Here is a 17,389-nt window from a genome sequence, read left to right on the forward strand (position 1 = left end):
CCCTGGTTCCCCGCAGCCCCATCCCGGCAGAGAGACCCCCACTCACCCTCCACCGGCGCTGCTCATGCATATTCATGAGCGCCAGGCCGCGCCCCCGACGGCGAGGGGGCGGGGCAGAGCGGCGCCGCGTGGCGGGCGGACCATAGAGAGGGGCGGCTAGAGAGCCCTCCGAGAGGGGGGCGTCGGAGCCCTCCAGCGCCCCCCGGATCACCCTCGGGGGCGGGAGCAGCCGGGCAGGACCCCCTGGGCACCCCCGGACCCGAAATCGTCCCGTTCCCGGTGTCCTTCAACCGTGGGGCTGCCGCCAGAGGGGCAGCCGTGCATATTTAGGTGGAGGTTGCTGTGACAATAGAGCCCCCTCCCTCTCCCCCCCCCACCATTTGGGGGTCCAGGGCCCCTTGTGCCCACCGGGGACCCGCGGCTTCCGTCCCGGCGGGCTCCTGCTTCCCCGCAGCCCCATCCCAGCGGTGCCAGTAAAGGCAGTGGAAGGAGGGGGGAAGAGGCAGCCATGGGGGACCGGGAACTGGCCGCAATCAACACCGGAGGGGAAACGGGACTTAATCGGATCAACCCCCTCACGAGGGAGGTAGAAAAACCCCCAAATGGCATCAGGATCGAGCGAGGGGCTGTAATTAGGAGCCCTGATGGCTGAGCAGGGGCTGGGGGCCGCTAATGGAGGGTGGGGAGAGAATGAAGTCAGCCCTGGAAGCGGTTCAAGGAGGGGAACGAGCTCCCGGATGGCTGCAGGAAGGAAGGAGGGATGGGGGAGCCAGCCCCACACCCACACAAACACCATCAGTGGGATTTTTTTTTTTTATTCAACCCGAGTTGCCATGTGAACGGACCCAAAATACAAAAAAACAACACCGAAAAAAAACCAGCGAGGGAAGGAAAGAAAAGGAGAGAAACCCAAGTGTTTAGAAAAAATAAATTGATGGGGAACAGGAGTGAGGGACTGAGGAGCCTCTGGCACCTCCGGCCGCCACGGGGTGCTGGGGGGACAGGGGAGCCTGGCCCCGCGCCGGGTGGGAGCCTCCGGGAGCCCGGGACGCCGGTCCCTGCCGCAGGGCCGGCCCGCCCAGTCCTCTCCCGACCGGGAACCAGCCTGGAGCCAGCCGGGACGGGGCTAATCCGAGCCGGACGCCGAGTCCTCGGAGCTGGGGGGCGGGCTGGCAGCGCCCTCGTCCTCTGAGTCCTGCGGGCAGGGGACGGAGAGGAGGTCAGCAGGGGACAGCGAAGGCAGGGCAGCATCCCCCACTCCTGCCGTGCCCCCACTGCAGGGACAGCGTGATGGTGCTGGCCTGGGCACAAGCCCTGAGGGATGGCCAAGTACCACAGACACGAGGTACCAGGAGGACCCAGCCTCTCCAGCAGAAGCCACCGGGATGTTCCCCGAGGGGAGAGGGGCGGGGACCCTCCCAGAAAGTCGTTCCCCAGGAAAGAGGGGCCAGGACCTCCCCCAGTTGTGACCCCCACCTCCTTCTTGCTCTCTGCAGAGGAGCTCTCGTCGCTGGACACGAACTCCTTGCTCTTGAAGCTGTCGCTCATGCCTTTAGCCGGGGACTTGGAGGACGAGGACTTGGAGGTGGCGCCTTTCTTGTCCCCTTTCCCCTTCACCTGCTTCTCCTGCTTCTTCTTCTTCTTCTTGGACCTGTCCCTGCGCGGGGTTGGGTGGGCACAGGGGAGAGCAGTGGCGTTACCTGGCTGGCAGCGCTGGCCCCGGGAACAGCCCGATTTTGGGGGGCCAAGCCCTGCCGGCCCCTTGCCAGCACGCTCACCCCCTGTGGCTGTCAGCCTTGCTGTACTCCTTCATGGCCTTCTCGTAGTCCCGCCTGGCATCTTCCGCCTTCCGATCCCACTCCTGCGGCCAGAGCACGAGGTCAGCGAGGCCCCCCCTCCTCCTCCACCATCCTCTTGCACCCCACCCTGCTCCCACTTCTGATCACCCAGCTCACCAGCCCGAGGACATCCCCGCCCCTTCCCAACTCCCCACCTGTGCAGTTCCATGCTCCCAGGAGCAAGGAGGGATTCCCCATGTCCGGCCTCCCCTCCTGTACCAGGCCCAGCTCTGCCCCCTGGGCCTCCCATCCCTGCCTCCCATCCCTCACCTCCTTCTTCTCCTTGGACATGGCCTTCCAGAGCTCCCCAGCCTTCTTGGACAGGTCAGTGATGCTGATGCCAGGGTGGTCCGACTTGATCTTCTCCCGGCTGGCGTTCAGCCAGAGCATGTAGGCCGACATCGGGCGCTTGGGAGCATTGGGGTCCTTCCCCTTCTTGCTCTGGGAGGTGGAGAACACCCATGGAACCCCAATGCACCCCTCACCCAACACCTCGGAACAACGACCAGGACAGGCTGGGCACGGGAACAACGCGCCCTTGGGAGAGGCTCAGCCTGGACCCATCTGGAGCAGCGACGCCAGGGTGGACAACAGCTCCGGCCAGGGCTGCAGAGGCTGAGGTGAGGCAGCTCAGGCGGGGCTGTGACCTGCCTGATGCTGCTCCAGGAGCTGCTCCTGCTCCCGGAGCAGCCCCTCACCTCCGGCTGCTTCTTGCGGGGCTTGCGGTCCTTGACGATCTTGGCCTTCTTGGCCGGTTTCTTCTCGTCCCGGTCGCTGTCGCCGTCGCCGCTGGAGGAACTGGCCGAGGCGTTGCTGTCGAACCTGCACAGGGGCACCGGCCTCAGAGCTGCCCCCAGACACCACAGCCCCGAGGAGGCTTCCCGGGCTGGAGCTGCCGTGCTCCCACTAACAGCCCTCAAGGGAGTCGCCGTCCACGAGCACGGCTCACTCTGCTCTGCTTCCCGGACGTCCAGAGCTCTCGGGGAAACAGGGCTCCTGCCACCACTCCCACCCATCCTCACCCCAGCCTGGAGCCTTAACCCTCCTCCCAGCTGCTCTCTTTCCCGGACAGAGCAGCCAAGGCCTCCCCAGGAGCCCTTGGTCCCTTTCAGAACTCTCTCACACTGCCTAATGCCATTATGACGGAGCGAGCCCAGAACTGCCCCAGATGCCCAACATTCCCAAATCCCGGGCTGCACGTTCCCAAATCCAGGTGATCCCACTCATGCTGTGAGCATCTCTCAATGCTCATAGAGCCCTAGAACAGCACCTTCTTACGGGGCCTCTGGACAGAGCCCTGCCCGGCCTCTACTCACTCTTCAGCCACGTCGTCATCCTCTTCTCCGGGGTTGAAGGACTCATCTGGAGGAGAAAGCGAGGGCTCAGTGCTTTGGATCCTCATGGGGAACAGGAGCCAGAGCACCACAGCAGCCCCTCAGTGCCAGCCCTCACCTGTCTCCTCCCCGGAGCCGTCGCTGCTGTCGTTGGCATTCTCCTCCCGGATCTTGCCCTCCTCCTTCATCCTCTCCAAGTAGGCATCGTGCTGGTCCTCGTCAGAGTCGGCATATTCATCGTAGCTCTGCTTCATTCCCTGCGGAGAGGCAGTGTGAGAGCTGCTCCCTGTGCCCCCCACGCACACTGCCCCTCTGGAACACAGCCCTGGGTGAGCACGGCCCTGGGCATGCACAGGGCAGGGGCCAGACACGGCCACGTCCCCTCCTTCCCCCCTCAGGGCCCCGGAGAGAGGGGCAGAGCAGTTATGGGGGTTACGGGGGGCCCTCGCACACCACGCTGGGGTTACTGGGTTAGTCAGAGACCACCACGGCCATGCACAGGAAACCTGCACCAGGAGGAGGAGGAGGAGGAGAAAGAGGAAGGGATATCGCACGGACCTTTTTCCTCTACAAGGGCAAGGAGAGAAAAGAGAGGTGAAAAAAGGAGGGAAAAGCAGCCGGATTCTGGGAGAAGGCGGTGCTGGCGCCAGCGGGCGCGAGCCCGGCCCCGCGCGGCCGGTACCTCCTTCAGCCCCCGGTTCTTGATGTTCAGCTTCTTGGCGTTGACGAAGTCGAAGAGCTTCCCATACTCCTCCCTGTGGGAGAGGGCACGGTCGGGCTGGGCCGCCGGGGAGCCCTGGTGGGCACGGCCGGGCTGGGCCCCCAGCCCACACCCACCTCTCGATGCTGCTGAAGGTGTACTGGGTGCCCTGCTTGGTCTCGATCTCGAAGTCGAAGGAGCGGGTGGTGGTGGTGCCGCGGGCGAAGTTGACGAAGGAGATCTCGTCGAAGCGGATGTGCACGGGGGGCTTGTGCACGTAGATGAAGCCCCTCTCCAGCGGGTACAGCAGCCCCGAGCTGGCCTTGTAGGAACAGGTGATGCACTGGGCTCCGGAGTGTCTGCGGGGCAAACTCCGCTGTCCGTGTGGACAAACACCGTGCCCAGCCCCGGCAGCCAGGCCCTGCTCCCCGGCACAGAGAGCCCCTTCCCCCCTGGCCATGGGAATGAGGGGGGAAGAGAGGGACTGGCCCTGCAGCCACTCACCCCTGGAAGTTTCCGGGCACGGTGATCTTGCGGTTCACCAGCGCCTTCATCACCCGGCTGACCATCTCGTAGAGGGACCCCGACATGTTCTTGGTGAGCCGCCCCTCGAAGCGCTTCTCCACCTCCTCCCTGTGTGGACGGAGGGAGGGCAGAGGTGAGAACGGGGTCTGGGGGGGTCAGCACCTCCCTCAGGATCCAGGGAGGGGTCCGGGAAGCGGCCTGGCAGTGGGGGAAGCTCACTCATTCATGTTGAGGGTCAGGGAGATGTCCTCATCCTTGGAGAAGAGCAGGATCAGGAAGTGGTAGCGGGTCTGGCCTTGCTTTATCGGGGGGTCCAGGCTGATCTGGAAAGCGAGGGGGAGGTGAGGACATAGAACCCCCCTGAACCACCCCCACTGCCCTCCCAGGGGAGGGCGGCGGCCCTCCCGCTCACCACGAAGAACATCTGGCGCTGGTCCTTGTGCGGGAGCAGGAAGAGGCGCAGCACGGTGGTGTAGGGGATCTTGTAGTCGAAGGTCTTGCCGTGCAGGTGCAGGAAGGTGGGGTAGATGCGGATGTCGTAGCGCCCGCGCGGCGTCAGGCACTGCAGCTCCCGGAAGATGCAGATGGCGTCTCCGGTGGCCTGGATCACGTCCGCCTTGGACAGCACGTTCTGGGCGAAGGCCTGCGAGGGAAGCGGTCACAAAGGGGCCCTCGCTGCCACCTCCCGCCCCCCTGCCAGCCCCATGCACCTCCACGGGGTCCACGCCGTCCTCCTGGGTGGGGGGCACGTAGAACCGGACCTCCATGAGCGAGACCTCGGCATCGTCGTTCTGGTGGAACTCCAGCGTCACCTCGTTCTTGCCCGTGGTGCACTGGGACACGTTGCTGAGCGGGATCTCGAACACCGGCTGCTCCCCGATGTCGAAGGACAGCAGCTGCCCTGCGGGGAACGTCACAGCCAGCTCAGAGCTGTGCCCCCCAAATCCCATCTCCAGCCACAGTCCCGCTCCTCTCCCAAAATCCCTAGAAACATCCCTAGAAAGCAGCTGCTCCCAAGGGAGCGGCTGGGGCAGCAGAACAGCCACGCCGGTGGGAACATCCCGCCCCACGGCCTCAGGCTGCCACTGGGACTCACCTCCAAACCTCACCGTGCCCCAGTTCCAGCCCTTCACACACAGATCCTTCTCCGCCAGCTCCAGGCAATAGTGGGCCTTGAAGAAATCTGAGAGCTTGTCAAATTCCTGGGTTGGACGAGAGGGAGGGCACACCATCAGGAAACGCCAGCGCCCAGAGCCCCACGTGAGACACAGCCCCCGGGCACGGAGACGCAGGGGGCAGAGCTGTTCTGGGGCTCGCAGGGAGCACGGCTGGGCCAGGGCCAAGGCAGCAGGAGCAGGGAACAGGGACTCACCGACTCCCGGAACCCGTCATACTTGTAGACGTGGCCGTTCTTGGTGAGCAGCTTGAGGCCGTGCCCCAGTGCCACGCGTCGCCACACGCCCTCGGCCAGCTCCGAGGCCTGGATGTTGTCCACCTTCCCCGTCTTGCTGTTCTTGAAGATGACGCCCTGCCGGCTCAGCCGCAGCCGCCCATCGTTCTGCGGGAGAGCCGGGCATCACGGGACTCGGTCCCCTGGAACCGCGGGGGAACCAGGACCCCTTTGGGCACAGCCCCCCAGGCACCCACACCACCGACCACAGCTTCATGGCCCACATCCTCCTCACCACGCAGCTTTCGCTCCCCCGTCCACACCCCAACACGCTCCAACCCCAGAAGTGCCCCTGGGGCCGTCCCCGCGTCCCCTCGCTCACCATGGAGCCCTTCACCTCCTGGTAGATCTCGTTGAACTCCAGCGTATCGGCCATGGCGGCTGCGGGGTGCGGGAGGGGACGGGGACGAGCTCAAGAGGGGTTCAGCAGCCCCCCCAGCCCGGCATGCCCGGGGCCGCGGCACGGGAGTCAGTCAGGGCAGCTGCGGGGGGACAGCGGGTGAGCCGGGCTGGCGACGGGCTCCTGGCGCTCCCCAGCGCCCCGAGAACCAGACCTCAGCCCCCAAACACCTGCTCCAACCCCCAGTCCCGGACGCTGCCTCTCGCGGGGGCACCTGAATCACCGGCGGCGGCGACCCCGGCCCCTCCCGCCCCCTTCCCCGGATGTGCCCTGGCCCGGGGGCCACCCCCTCCTGCACCCCTCAGCCACCGCTGTGTCATCGCACCGCTCCGACACCCCCACCCCTGCCCTTCCTCTCCCCGATGCGGCCTCTCCGCACCCCAAACCACCCGCCGCACCCCCAAATTCCTTCCGGGACCGAGCTCCCAAGCGCGCCCCGGGCCTCCCCGCCGCCCCGAACCTGCTCCCACCTCAGGCCTGTTCCCCCATCCCAGCCCGGCCTCCCCTGACCGCGGGTTCCCCCCCGCGGGATCCAGACACCCCCCATCCCCCGGGCAAGCCCGCCCAGCCCCCCGCACCGCCGCCGCCGCCGCCGCCGCCTTTCCCGCCTGCGCAGCGCCAACCGCGCGGAGCCGCCGCCGCCGCCACCGCCGGAAGCCGCGCGCACTTCCGCCATGGCGCCGGTCCGCGCTGGCGCCCCCTGGCGACCTGGCGGGCCCGTGCAACGCCCGCCGCCGCACCGCGGGCGGCTCCGCAGCGCGCCGGAGGACCCCGCCCACCGAGGCGGCGGGGGCGGGGCTAGAGCGGCCGCGCCCCCTCCCCCGCCGGCCGCCGCTCTGCCCCGCCCAGCACCATGAAGAGAAGGGGAGGACGGACCCCATTGGCCAGCGCGGGGCGAGCCCCGTGACGTCACCTCGTGTGGGGGGACGCCCCCCCGACCACCCCCCAAAGCCGGGGTGCCCCAAAGTGCTGGAACCGGGCACTGGGGCGGCCCAGAGCGGGGCACCCCCGAAACCGCACACGCGGGCCCCGGCCGCCTGCTCCCCTGCGGAGGAGCCCCCCCCAAACCCGGCATCCTCAGCCTGGGGCGCGCCCCCCACGTGCACCCCAGCGCGGGGCTCCCCGGTGTCCGAGTGCGTCCCCCGTTTGGGGCTCCCCACCGCAGGGACGCCCGGGAAGGACCCCGCCTGCCCCCCTCCATCCCCCCAGCAAAGGGGGGCCACCCCTCCCGTCCCCCCGGGCCGTGCCCCCGCCCCCGGCCCCCGCCCTGCCCCCGCCCCCGCCCGCCCCCGCTGCCCGCACCCCTGCGGGCTGCCGCCCACACCCTGCCGGTACCCGCACCCTGCCCGTGCCCCTGCCCGCACCGGCGCCCGCGCCCTGCCCTGCCCGCATCCCCGCTCACTGCCCGCATCCCTGCCCTGCCCTTCCCGCATCGCCCTCCGTTCCCGCAGCCCTGCCTGCCGCTGCCCTGCCCGTACCCCCGTCGCCCGCCGCCCCCCGCGCTGCCCATGTCCCCGCCGCGCTCCCGCACCCGCTGGGTGAGCGACTTCTTCTCGTACGAGACCACCAAGTCGGTGGTGGTGAAGAGCTGGGTGGTGGGCGTCGTCAACCGCGGTGTCCAGCTCCTCATTCTCGCCTACTTCGTCGGGTGAGCCCCGCGGCAGCCGCCGGGACAGCTCTCGGGCACCTCTGGGACACGCCGCCCTGGGACATCCCCCCGGACACCCCCCGCACCCTCTTCCCGGCACCGCGGCGACTCCCGCTCGCTGCTGCAGGCGGCACCCGGGGGTGACACGGGTGATGGGGTGTGACAGGGGTGAAGGGGGGTGACAGCGAGGGGACACCCGGCCGGCCGTGCGGGGTGAGGGGGTGGCCAGGCCGGGAGCGGTGAGCGATGGAGCAGAGGAGGGACGGGAGGGCGGGTGACAAAATGTGTCAGCGCCGGGAATTCAGGTGTGCCGGAGCGGGTGGCACGACGGGGACAGCCGGGACAGAGGGTGTCGGTGCGGCTGACACGAGGGGGACAGCCAGAGAGTGTGCCGGGAGGGTGGCAGGAGGGCGGCAGCGCAGGTGACATGACGGGGACAGCGAGCTGTCGTTACGGGTGACACACGGGGGACAGCCAGGACAGCATCTCTGGCGGGTGACACTGTGGGTGACACGGTGGGTGACACCGAGGAGCGGAGAAGCCGCTCGGCCCCAGGGATGACAGGAGGGGGTCCCTGCTCCCGGGGGATGACAGCAGCCACCGGCGGGGGATGACAAGCGGCTGTCGGGGACCGCGAGTCACGGGCAGGTCCGGGGGGTGCCGGGGGGTGCCGGTGGTGCCCGGGGGTGGCTGTCCCCAGCGTCACCCGCGGTGCTGTCCCAGCTGGGTGTTCCTCCATGAGAAAGCGTACCAGGTGCGGGACACTGCCATCGAGTCTTCCGTGGTCACCAAGGTGAAGGGCGTGGGGCGCTACGCGGGGCAGGTGATGGACACGGCCGACTACGTCACGCCCCCCCAGGTGAGGACCGGGCACCGGAGGGGTCTCCGAGGGGCGCGGGGCCACCCCCGCCTCAGCTCGCCACTCCCCCGGACGGGTCGTGTGACAGCCACGTCCCGCAGGGCACCTCGGTGTTCGTGGTGGTCACCAAGCAGATCCGGACCGAGGACCAGGAGCAGGGCTTGTGCCCGGAGGTGCGGGGGGGCGGGGAGCGCTCGGGGGGACCCCTCGATGAGCCCCCCGCCCGCTGACCCCCGCCCCGCAGAGCGAAGCCGCGTTTCACTGCTCGGCGGACCGGGACTGCCGGGAGCTGAGCCCGGGCACGAGCAACGGTGAGGGATCCTGGTGGGAACGGGGGCTGAGGGGGCCGGAGGGACCGGGGGAGCCACCACGGGCAGGAGTGAGGGACCCTTGGTGGGCTCAGGGGACTGGGAGGGGGCGGGGCTCTGATGCGGGAGCTGGGGGTCTGGGGGAGCCGGGGGTTCAGGGTCCCAGGGGTGCCGACGGGGGTCTGGGGTCTCAGGGGTGCTGATGGGGGTACTGACAGGGGTTTGGGAGTCCCAGGGGTGCTGACGGGGGTCTGGGGTCTCAGGGATGCTCCCGGGGGTGCTGACGGGGGTTTGGGAGTCCCAGGGGTGCTGACGGGGGTCTGGGGTCTCAGGGATGCTCCCGGGGGTACTGACAGGTGTTTGGGAGTCCCAGGGGTGCTGACAGAGGTCGGGGGTCTCAGGGATGCTCCCGGGAGTGCTGACGGGGGTCCGGAGTCTCAGGGGTGCTGGCAGAGGTACGGGGGTCCCGGGAGTGCTGACAGGGTTTGGGGTCCGAGGTCCCAGCGGTGCTCCCGGGGGTACTGACGGGAGTACAGGGGTCCCGGAGGTGCTGACAGGGGTTCGGGGTCCCAGGGATGCTGACGGGGCGCTGCATCGCCTACAACGCGACCCTGCGCACCTGCGAGATCCAGGGCTGGTGCCCGCCCGAGGTGGACACTGTTGACGTGTGAGTGGGGCCGGGGGGACACAGGGAGGAGCAGGGGACGTGCCCCCTGCCGTGTCCCCAGCGTCACCCCCTTTGCTCCAGCCCCGTCATGCTGGAAGCTGAGAACTTCACCCTCCTCATCAAGAACAGCATCCGCTTCCCGCTCTTCGGCTTTGAGAAGTGAGTGGCACAAGGCACGGGGGGACACGGGGGGACACGGGGGGACACAAGGACAGGGGGACAGGGTAACACAGGGACACGGCGACGGGGGGACATGAGGACACAGGCTCACGATGGCGGGGGAACACTGGGATGGGGGTCCACGAGCCCCAGACTGCTGCCTGATGGCACATCCCTCCCTGTCCCCCTGTGTCCCCCCGTGTCCCCAGGACCAACCTGCCACCCCCCGGCAGTGGGGTGGAGCTGGGACGGTGCCGCTTCCACCCACAGCTGCAGCCCCTGTGCCCCATCCTGCGCCTGGGGGACGTGGCACGTCTGGCCGGGCAGGACTTCCCTGCGCTGGCTGCCACCGTGAGCGGGGACACGGGGGGCACGGGGGACACAGCGGGGGAATGGGGTGGGTGTGGGGACATATGGGTACAGGCAGGTGGGATGTGAGGGCATGGGGACACGGGGCTTGGGGACACAGAGACATGGGATGTGGGACATGGGGACATGAGACACAGAATGGGGAGGCATGGGGTGGTGGGATACATGGACATGGAACATGGGGACATAGGGGGGCAGGGGTGTGGGGTGTTGGGAACAGGACATGGGGATACAGGAACACAGGATGCAGTGATGGTGTGGGGCTCGACACAGGGACATGTATGTGGGTGCATGGGGTTTGGGATACGGGGCATGGGGACATGGAGTGTACGGACACGGGGATTTGAGACGGGTGGGGGACTTGGGGGCATGGGGATGTGGGGTGGGACATGGAGCGTGGGGCCAGGGGACACAGGGCTGTGAAGCTGTGGGGACTTGGGGCCGTGGGTCTGGGGTCCGTGGTGCTGACGCAGGGCTGGGGCAGGGCGGGGTGCTGGGGATCAAGATCGGGTGGGTGTGTGACCTGGACCGGGCCTGGGAGCGCTGCCTGCCCCGCTACTCCTTCACCCGCCTGGACAGCCTGGCCCGGACCCCCGCCCCTGGATACAACTTCAGGTACGGCCGGGACGTGCCTGGCACAGGGGTGTGTGCTGCCTGGCGGGGCTCCTGTCCCCATGTCCCCGCGTCCCCGCAGGCACGCCAGGTACTACCGCTGGCCCAATGGCTCCGAGCGCCGCACCCTCACCAAGGCCTTTGGGATCCGCTTTGATGTCCTGGTCTATGGCAGCGTACGTGTGGGGCCGGGGGCTCGGGGGGCCGCGGGGGGCTCGGGGGGCCTCGGGGGCTCTGGCCAACAAGGGCTCTGCTCCCCCAGGCCGGGAAGTTCGGCATCGTCCCCACCCTCATCAACACGGTGGCCGCGTTCACCTCCATCGGTGTGGTGAGTTGTGGCCGTTCTCAGCCCCGGCATGGTGACACCCCCCAGGGCAAAAGGGGGAAATCCCGTGGCTCGGGGCACGGGGACACAGCGCAGCCGCAGGGTGACAGCGGCCCGGCTCCCTGCGGGTCCCGGGGGTGCTCCACAGCGCGGGCCCCCCCACCCCAACGCTGCCACCCCCAGGGCACGGTGCTGTGCGACATCATCCTGCTCAACTTCCTCAAGGGCGCCGAGCACTACAAGGCCCGCAAGTTCGAGGAGGTCAGACGTGGGGCCGGGGTGCCCTGGGGATGGGGGCACCTCCGGAGGGCTCGACCGGCCCGCCCCGGGGGCAGTGACTCACCCAGCGCCCGTCCCCTGCCCCACAGGTGCCAGAGGCCGGTGCGCCCGCCACCCCCGCCAGCCCCACGGCGTGTCCCCCCGGGGCGCTGGGGGCCTGCACCCGGGACAAGCAATCCACCGACTCGGGCACCTTCTCCCTCGGCCTCTAGCCCCGGGGGCCGCGGGGCAGCCCACGGCCGGCTGAGGGGCTCCTACTGCTCGCCCCTCTCCTGCGCTCACCCTGTGAGCCCCATCCGTATCCCAGTGTCCCCGGTGCCCACCCCGGGTGTCCCAGTACATCCCAGTGTCCCCTGTGCCCACACGGAGCGCCCCTTGCTCCGAGGGTGCTGCATTCCTCCCCCCCCCAATAAACCCGTGGCTCGCAGCACCCACCCGTGTCCAGCCCCGGTGGGCGCGGGGCAGTTTTGGGGGCCGACGGGCAGGGTTGGGGTGCGGGAGCAGAGGGGAGAGGGGTCGGGGTGCTGTCCCTGGGATGGGGCACACCGCGAGAGGGGCTGCCAGCAGGAGCGCAGCCCGTGGAAGGGGGCACAGAGGGACAGGAGCTGAGCCCGAGGGGGGTCACTTCCTCGGTCGGATGTGAGTAACTCTGGTGGATTCGGAGGAAGCTGCCGGATCCCTCCTCGTGCAGGGCCAAGCGCTGCCCTTCCTGCTCCGGGGAGGGGGGGGTCTGTCTCCTCATCCCACCCCAATCCCCTTGGCAGGGCCAGTGGGGACGCCGTGAGCCTGGCTTGCTCCCGGTGGAGCCGCCGGTGCCAAGTCCCGGCGTTCGTTCCTGGGAGCGAGGAGCGAGGGTCCCGGCGCCCCTCGCTGGTGCCCAGGGCAGCCCCCGCCCCGCAGGGAGAGCGGCTCCTGCCCTCCCCCCGCTGCAGATAGCGGGGCTCGTTATCAGCCGCACGGATTCCTTATCAGCCCAGCCCTGGCCACCCACCCACCACCCGTGGCCACCACAAACCCAGCCTGGGGGGCTCCTTCCCCGGCGCCGGGACTAACAGGACCCCCTGGGTGGCACCGGGGACGAGCGGAGCCATCTCAGCTTCCAGGCCAGCGAGGGGGTGAGCGGGACACTCAACCCCCAGTTTTTGGGAAGGGAGGAGACTGTGAAAGGACTCGTGTGGCGGCTGGAAAGGCATACTTGTGCCGTATTCCAGTAGCACACAGATTGCCGGGATTGTTATTAATAGTCATTAATAGAGCTGCTCGTTAGCGGTCCCGCTCATTAACGGGGCTCCGGCCGGGGCGGCAGCAGCCCGGGGAGCCTCGCTGCGACCCCGGGGGCTCATTAGCGGTGCCGGGGTTTCCCCGCTAATGCTGTTAATTGGCGGAAAGGCTCGAGCCGTGTCGGCACTGGGGAGTGGGGGGTTCCGGCCCTTCTTCGTTCCGATTTGGGATTTCATCGGAGGCGGGCGCCCTCGCAGTTCTGCCACCAGCTTGAGCAGGTTTGGGGTTTAAAGCCTCCGTCCCCGCAAGCCGGCTGTCCCGGCGCTGGGATACGGGATCGTTCCTTATCTCCAGCCTGATTAAGCCCTGGTTTGTTTCCCCGGCTGACGCTCCAGCTCTGGGTGTCTGGTTCGGCGCTGCTGTGCCCGCACCTCCGGGGGCCCCTGACCTGCACCCCATTCCCCCCTACATCCCTCTGTGTCATTTTGGAGACCCCTGTGAGCTCCCCCCTGTTTCAGCCACTGAATTGCCCCCACAACCCCTCCTTTACACCCCTTTGCTGGGAGAAGGGCCCCCCTGAGCGGGGTCCTGGGGGGCTCTGTGACCCCCCAGCCTCCGTCCGTGCACTCGGGTGTTAAACCTGCCCCTTCCCACAGCCCGTCCCATGCTCAATCCCCGCCTTCAGCCCCAGCCCAGGCCCCAGCCCAGACCCCACAGCGCGTCCCGAGGGACCTGGGGCTCTTCAGACCTCACTCTGCAAAGTCCCGCTCGGCTTTTTCGGTTCCGTCGCCCAGAGCTGGAATTGTGAGAGCTCAGTCCCAGTGGGACAATCCCAGACCACGGCCCCACCACCGCGGGGGGCTTCCCTCCCGCCTCCCCCCAGTATTTATTTGTGGGGTGGAGGGAAGTTTGTTCTCTCTCGGCTCAGCGCTGCGGCGTCCGGCTCCGTGACCGACCCGCGGAGCTGGGATGCACCGAGGGCTCCGGTGGCGGCTGCCCTGAAATGGCCTTTTTACGGCGTGGGGGGTCCCAAAGCCCCCCTCCCCGCCCCGGATTTTTGGTAAATGTATAAATCTCCTCGCCATGTTGTGCTCAAAGCGGGCCCCCGGCGCTGGCGGACCCCGCGGAGCCAGCGCGGTGTGCACACAGCGCCGCAAAGCTGGGAGCAAACCGGGGAGCCCCGAGTGCCAAATGCAAGATGCCAAATGCACCCCCGCCCCGTGCGACTCCCCCCAGCGCGACACCACCCCCCCAAATGTGACACCACCCCCCCAAATGTGACACCACACCCCCAAATGCGACACCACCCCCCCAGCGCGACCCCCCGCCGCCAAGGGCCCGGCGTGAGGCTGCCCGTGCGAAAGGCAGCCCCCGGTGCGTGACACTGAATGCGGCGCCCCGAGGTGAAACCCCAAATGCTGGCAGACCCCCGAAGCCCCCCTCGTCCCTGAGCCCCCGCACCGGACGCCGTCGTGGTGGGCGACCGAACCCCGCGGGCGTGGCGGGGCCGGGGTTATCTCGGGGGTCGGCGCGTTGACACGCGGGTGAGAGCTCGGTGAAGCCCCCCGGGAAGGAGCCAGATGGAGCTGGGGGGAGCTGTGAAGTTTCCCACGGGGGCTCCTGCCCGGCCCTGCCTCCCGCCCTGTGCTGTCCGTCCCCTCCGGGAGGAGGGCGGGGAGGAGGAGGAAGGGGAGGTAACGCGGTGGGATTCGCCGGCGGCTCAGGGGCCGGAGGAGCGGGTGAGCCCGGGATGAGCTGAGCCGAGCGGAGCCCAGCGCCGGGATGGAGGAGGCGGCGGACTCCTACACCTACGGCTTCGACAACGACACGGACTGCGAGTACGCGGAGTGGGGCCCCTCGCTGGCCCTGCTGCCCACCATCTACCTGCTGGTCTTCCTGCTGGGCACCACCGGCAACGGGCTGGTCCTCTGGACCGTCTTCAAGGGCGGCCGCGACCGCCGGCGCTCGGCCGACACCTTCATCGCCAACCTGGCCGTGGCCGACCTCACCTTCGTGGTCACCCTGCCCCTCTGGGCCGCCTACGCCTGGCTGGGCTACCACTGGCCCTTCGGCACGGCCGCCTGCAAGGTCAGCAGCTACCTGGTGTTCGTCAACATGTACGCCAGCGTCTTCTGCCTGACCGGCCTCAGCTTCGACCGCTACCTGGCCATCGTCCGGCCGCTGGCCACTGCCAAGCTGCGCTCGCGGGTCAGCGGGCTGGTGGCCACCGTGGCCCTGTGGCTGCTGGCGGCCCTGCTGGCCCTGCCCGCCCTGGTGCTGCGGCGGGCGGCTGCCCTCGGCGGGGACACCAAGATCACCTGCTACATGGACTACGGGGACCTGGCAGCGCAGGGGACGGAGGGCGCCTGGGAGGTGGGGCTGGGGCTCTCCTCCACCGCGCTGGGCTTCGTGGCCCCCTTCGCCGTGATGCTGACCTGCTACTTCTTCATCGCCCGCACCGTGGCCACTCACTTCCGCCGGGAGCGGGCCGAGGGGCCCCGCAAGCGCAAGCGCCTGCTCACCATCATCACGGTGCTGGTGGCCGCCTTCGGGGGCTGCTGGCTGCCCTTCCACCTGGTCAAGACCCTCTACGTGCTGATGGACCTGGAGGTGCTGCCCTGGTCCTGCGCCCTCCACACCTTCCTCAACAACCTCCATCCCTACTGCACCGGCATCGCCTACATCAACAGCTGCCTCAACCCCTTCCTCTACGCCTTCTTCGACCCCCGCTTCCGCCACGCCTGCGCCGCCCTCCTCTGCTGCCGGACCCCCGGCCCCGGCCCCGAGCGCTCCGCCAGCTACTCCTCGGGCCACAGCCACCCCCCCGGCGGCAAGGGGGGCCCCGGCCCGGGGGGCAAGCTGGACCCCGCCACCCAGGAGACGCTCTTCCGCGCCTGAGCCCCCCCCGTCCCCTGACCGCCCCCGGCGCCCCCCGAGCTGGTCTCCTCGGGGGGGACCCCGCCACCTCCGCCTCGCCCCAAAGCCTGGCTTGCTTTGGGGATCCCCCGCTGGAAAGCCCTGCTCGCGGGAAGGGGAAACTGAGGCACAGCCGGGGAGGAGCCCCTGTGGGCTCAGGCGGGGGCGGCTCCCCCGGCACCCCCAGGGCTTTGTGTTTTGTGACAAATAAATGAATTTTGGTTAAAAAAGGAGCAGGGTGTGCGCAGTTCCCTCGGGGGGCTGTCGGGGTGAGGTGGAAGGGAGGATGGAGGGGTGGGGGCACGGCTGGGTTTTGGGGCGTCCGTGAGCGAGGGCGCGGTGCGGGGAGGTGGGGGAGGTGTGCACTCTGTGGGGGTCCCTGCCTGGGACAGATTCTCCCGGTCTCTTCCTCAGCAACACTTTGGGAAATGCGGGAAAACCCCCTTCCCAACCCTTCGGAGCACGGCAGCACCGGGATGGGGGTGTTTGACCCCCGCGGCACCTGCCCGCCCCAGCCCCCCAGCTCTGATTGTATCAGGCGGCAGCCCCGTCCCACCAAATCCCATTTTGGGGCTTTTATCCTTATCTGAGGCTGGGACGAGCGCTGGGTGACTCACCCGGGCGTGGAAACGGGACCTGGCGCTGGGAAACACCCAAAGCTGAGGGATGGGGACACGGGACCCCCTGGGCATGGATGGGAGGTTTGGGCACCGGGCAGGACCCCGGCTCACCCCAACCAGGATTTAGATGAACCACCAAATGGCTCCTGTCCCATTTCCCCCCCACCACCCCAGCCCCCGCCGCTTCCTGAGGCTCTGCTCGAAATAAATCTTCCCCCTATTTGCTATTTACATCCTTCATTTATCGGTGATGAACTATCCTGTCTCCTCAGGCTTTGTTCTCGCTTGGAAAGGATGCGGGATCATTACTGGGTTCCTCGGGATGCTTCCCGTCGAGGGAGCTGCCTCCACCTTCCTGCCGGCCCCCACCGTGTTTGGGGGCCACCGCCCGGGGTCCCCCCGGGTGCGGACAGTCCTTTGTCCAAAGAGAGGGAAGGGAGGGGGCGGCCAGGGGGCTGGGGACGGCACAAACTCCCACCTGGAGGGGCGGGAGCCCCCTTGGGCGTTTTGGGGAGTTTCTCAAGGGATCTGGTTTGGTCTAAGGGCTGGGGGAGCTTGAGGAGGGGGAATGCTGCATCCAAGGACGCGTCCCGAAGTGTGTTTACATTCCAGCGCCATCCAGGCTCCCTCAGCCTGGAGAGACCCCTGGATACCACCCAGCCATCTGTCAATCCAGCTGTCCATCCATCAGTCCAGCAGTCCCTTCCTCCATCCATCCATCCATCCATCCATCCATGGTTTAATGGTTTTGGGGTTACAGGGGCAGTGCTGGGGCTGATGGTTGGGCTTGATCTTAAAGGTCTCTTCCAGCCTCGAGGATCCAATGATTTTTTCCTTCTCTCTCCCTTTGCCCATCCCTCCATCCTCCTTTCCCTCCCTCTCTCCATGTCTCCCCCTGTCCCTCCATCCCTCCACCACCCCCAAGCAGGCCAGCACCATGGGGGTGTCGGGGTTGCTGTTTCCCCCCGTCCGGTGCGGAAATGGCCGCAGGCACCCGGCCAGCGGAGACGGAGCTGCCGACTTTCTATGCGCGTCCTTGAGATTTCCCTTTCCCTTCCAGGAGGGAAATGTTTGGTTGAGGAGTCTCTGGGGAGAAATGCAGGGACACTACAGAAAATAACAAGGCCGGAGCCGGGGGCGAGGGACAGCAGGGCCGGAC

The 17,389-nt window shown here is 68.1% G+C and overlaps 4 protein-coding genes across 4 annotated transcripts; 3 read left to right on the forward strand and 1 right to left on the reverse strand.

Moving 5' to 3' along the window:
• Window positions 1–799: 799 nt before the first annotated feature.
• On the reverse strand, window positions 800–6,902 carry SSRP1 (structure specific recognition protein 1). The gene is made up of 17 exons (XM_069016200.1): window positions 6,826–6,902; window positions 6,170–6,329; window positions 5,770–5,955; window positions 5,494–5,599; window positions 5,108–5,298; window positions 4,810–5,040; window positions 4,617–4,720; window positions 4,377–4,505; window positions 4,010–4,231; window positions 3,855–3,927; window positions 3,291–3,429; window positions 3,155–3,200; window positions 2,537–2,660; window positions 2,109–2,279; window positions 1,779–1,861; window positions 1,477–1,657; window positions 800–1,195 (listed from the first exon to the last, which is right to left on the reverse strand). The coding sequence occupies exons 2-17, from the start codon at window positions 6,221–6,223 to the stop codon at window positions 1,127–1,129; spliced, it is 2,109 nt and encodes a 702-aa protein (XP_068872301.1). The 5' UTR covers window positions 6,224–6,329; window positions 6,826–6,902; the 3' UTR covers window positions 800–1,126.
• On the forward strand, window positions 6,222–7,049 carry LOC138110970 (uncharacterized). The gene is made up of 2 exons (XM_069016115.1): window positions 6,222–6,346; window positions 6,434–7,049. Exons 1-2 carry the CDS (start codon window positions 6,222–6,224, stop codon window positions 7,047–7,049), a joined length of 741 nt encoding a protein of 246 aa, XP_068872216.1.
• Window positions 7,050–7,755: 706 nt separating this feature from the next.
• On the forward strand, window positions 7,756–11,685 carry P2RX3 (purinergic receptor P2X 3). The gene is made up of 12 exons (XM_069018772.1): window positions 7,756–7,895; window positions 8,619–8,754; window positions 8,856–8,927; window positions 8,999–9,065; window positions 9,636–9,729; window positions 9,811–9,888; window positions 10,098–10,239; window positions 10,742–10,872; window positions 10,952–11,045; window positions 11,132–11,197; window positions 11,378–11,455; window positions 11,563–11,685. Exons 1-12 carry the CDS (start codon window positions 7,756–7,758, stop codon window positions 11,683–11,685), a joined length of 1,221 nt encoding a protein of 406 aa, XP_068874873.1.
• Window positions 11,686–14,433: 2,748 nt separating this feature from the next.
• On the forward strand, window positions 14,434–15,835 carry APLNR (apelin receptor). The gene has a single exon (XM_069018773.1). It carries the CDS (start codon window positions 14,477–14,479, stop codon window positions 15,590–15,592), a length of 1,116 nt encoding a protein of 371 aa, XP_068874874.1. The 5' UTR covers window positions 14,434–14,476; the 3' UTR covers window positions 15,593–15,835.
• Window positions 15,836–17,389: the final 1,554 nt, after the last annotated feature.

The sequence above is a fragment of the Aphelocoma coerulescens genome, chromosome 5 (assembly GCF_041296385.1).
Source record: "Aphelocoma coerulescens isolate FSJ_1873_10779 chromosome 5, UR_Acoe_1.0, whole genome shotgun sequence".
In the NCBI taxonomy this organism is placed as follows: Eukaryota; Metazoa; Chordata; class Aves; order Passeriformes; family Corvidae; genus Aphelocoma; species Aphelocoma coerulescens.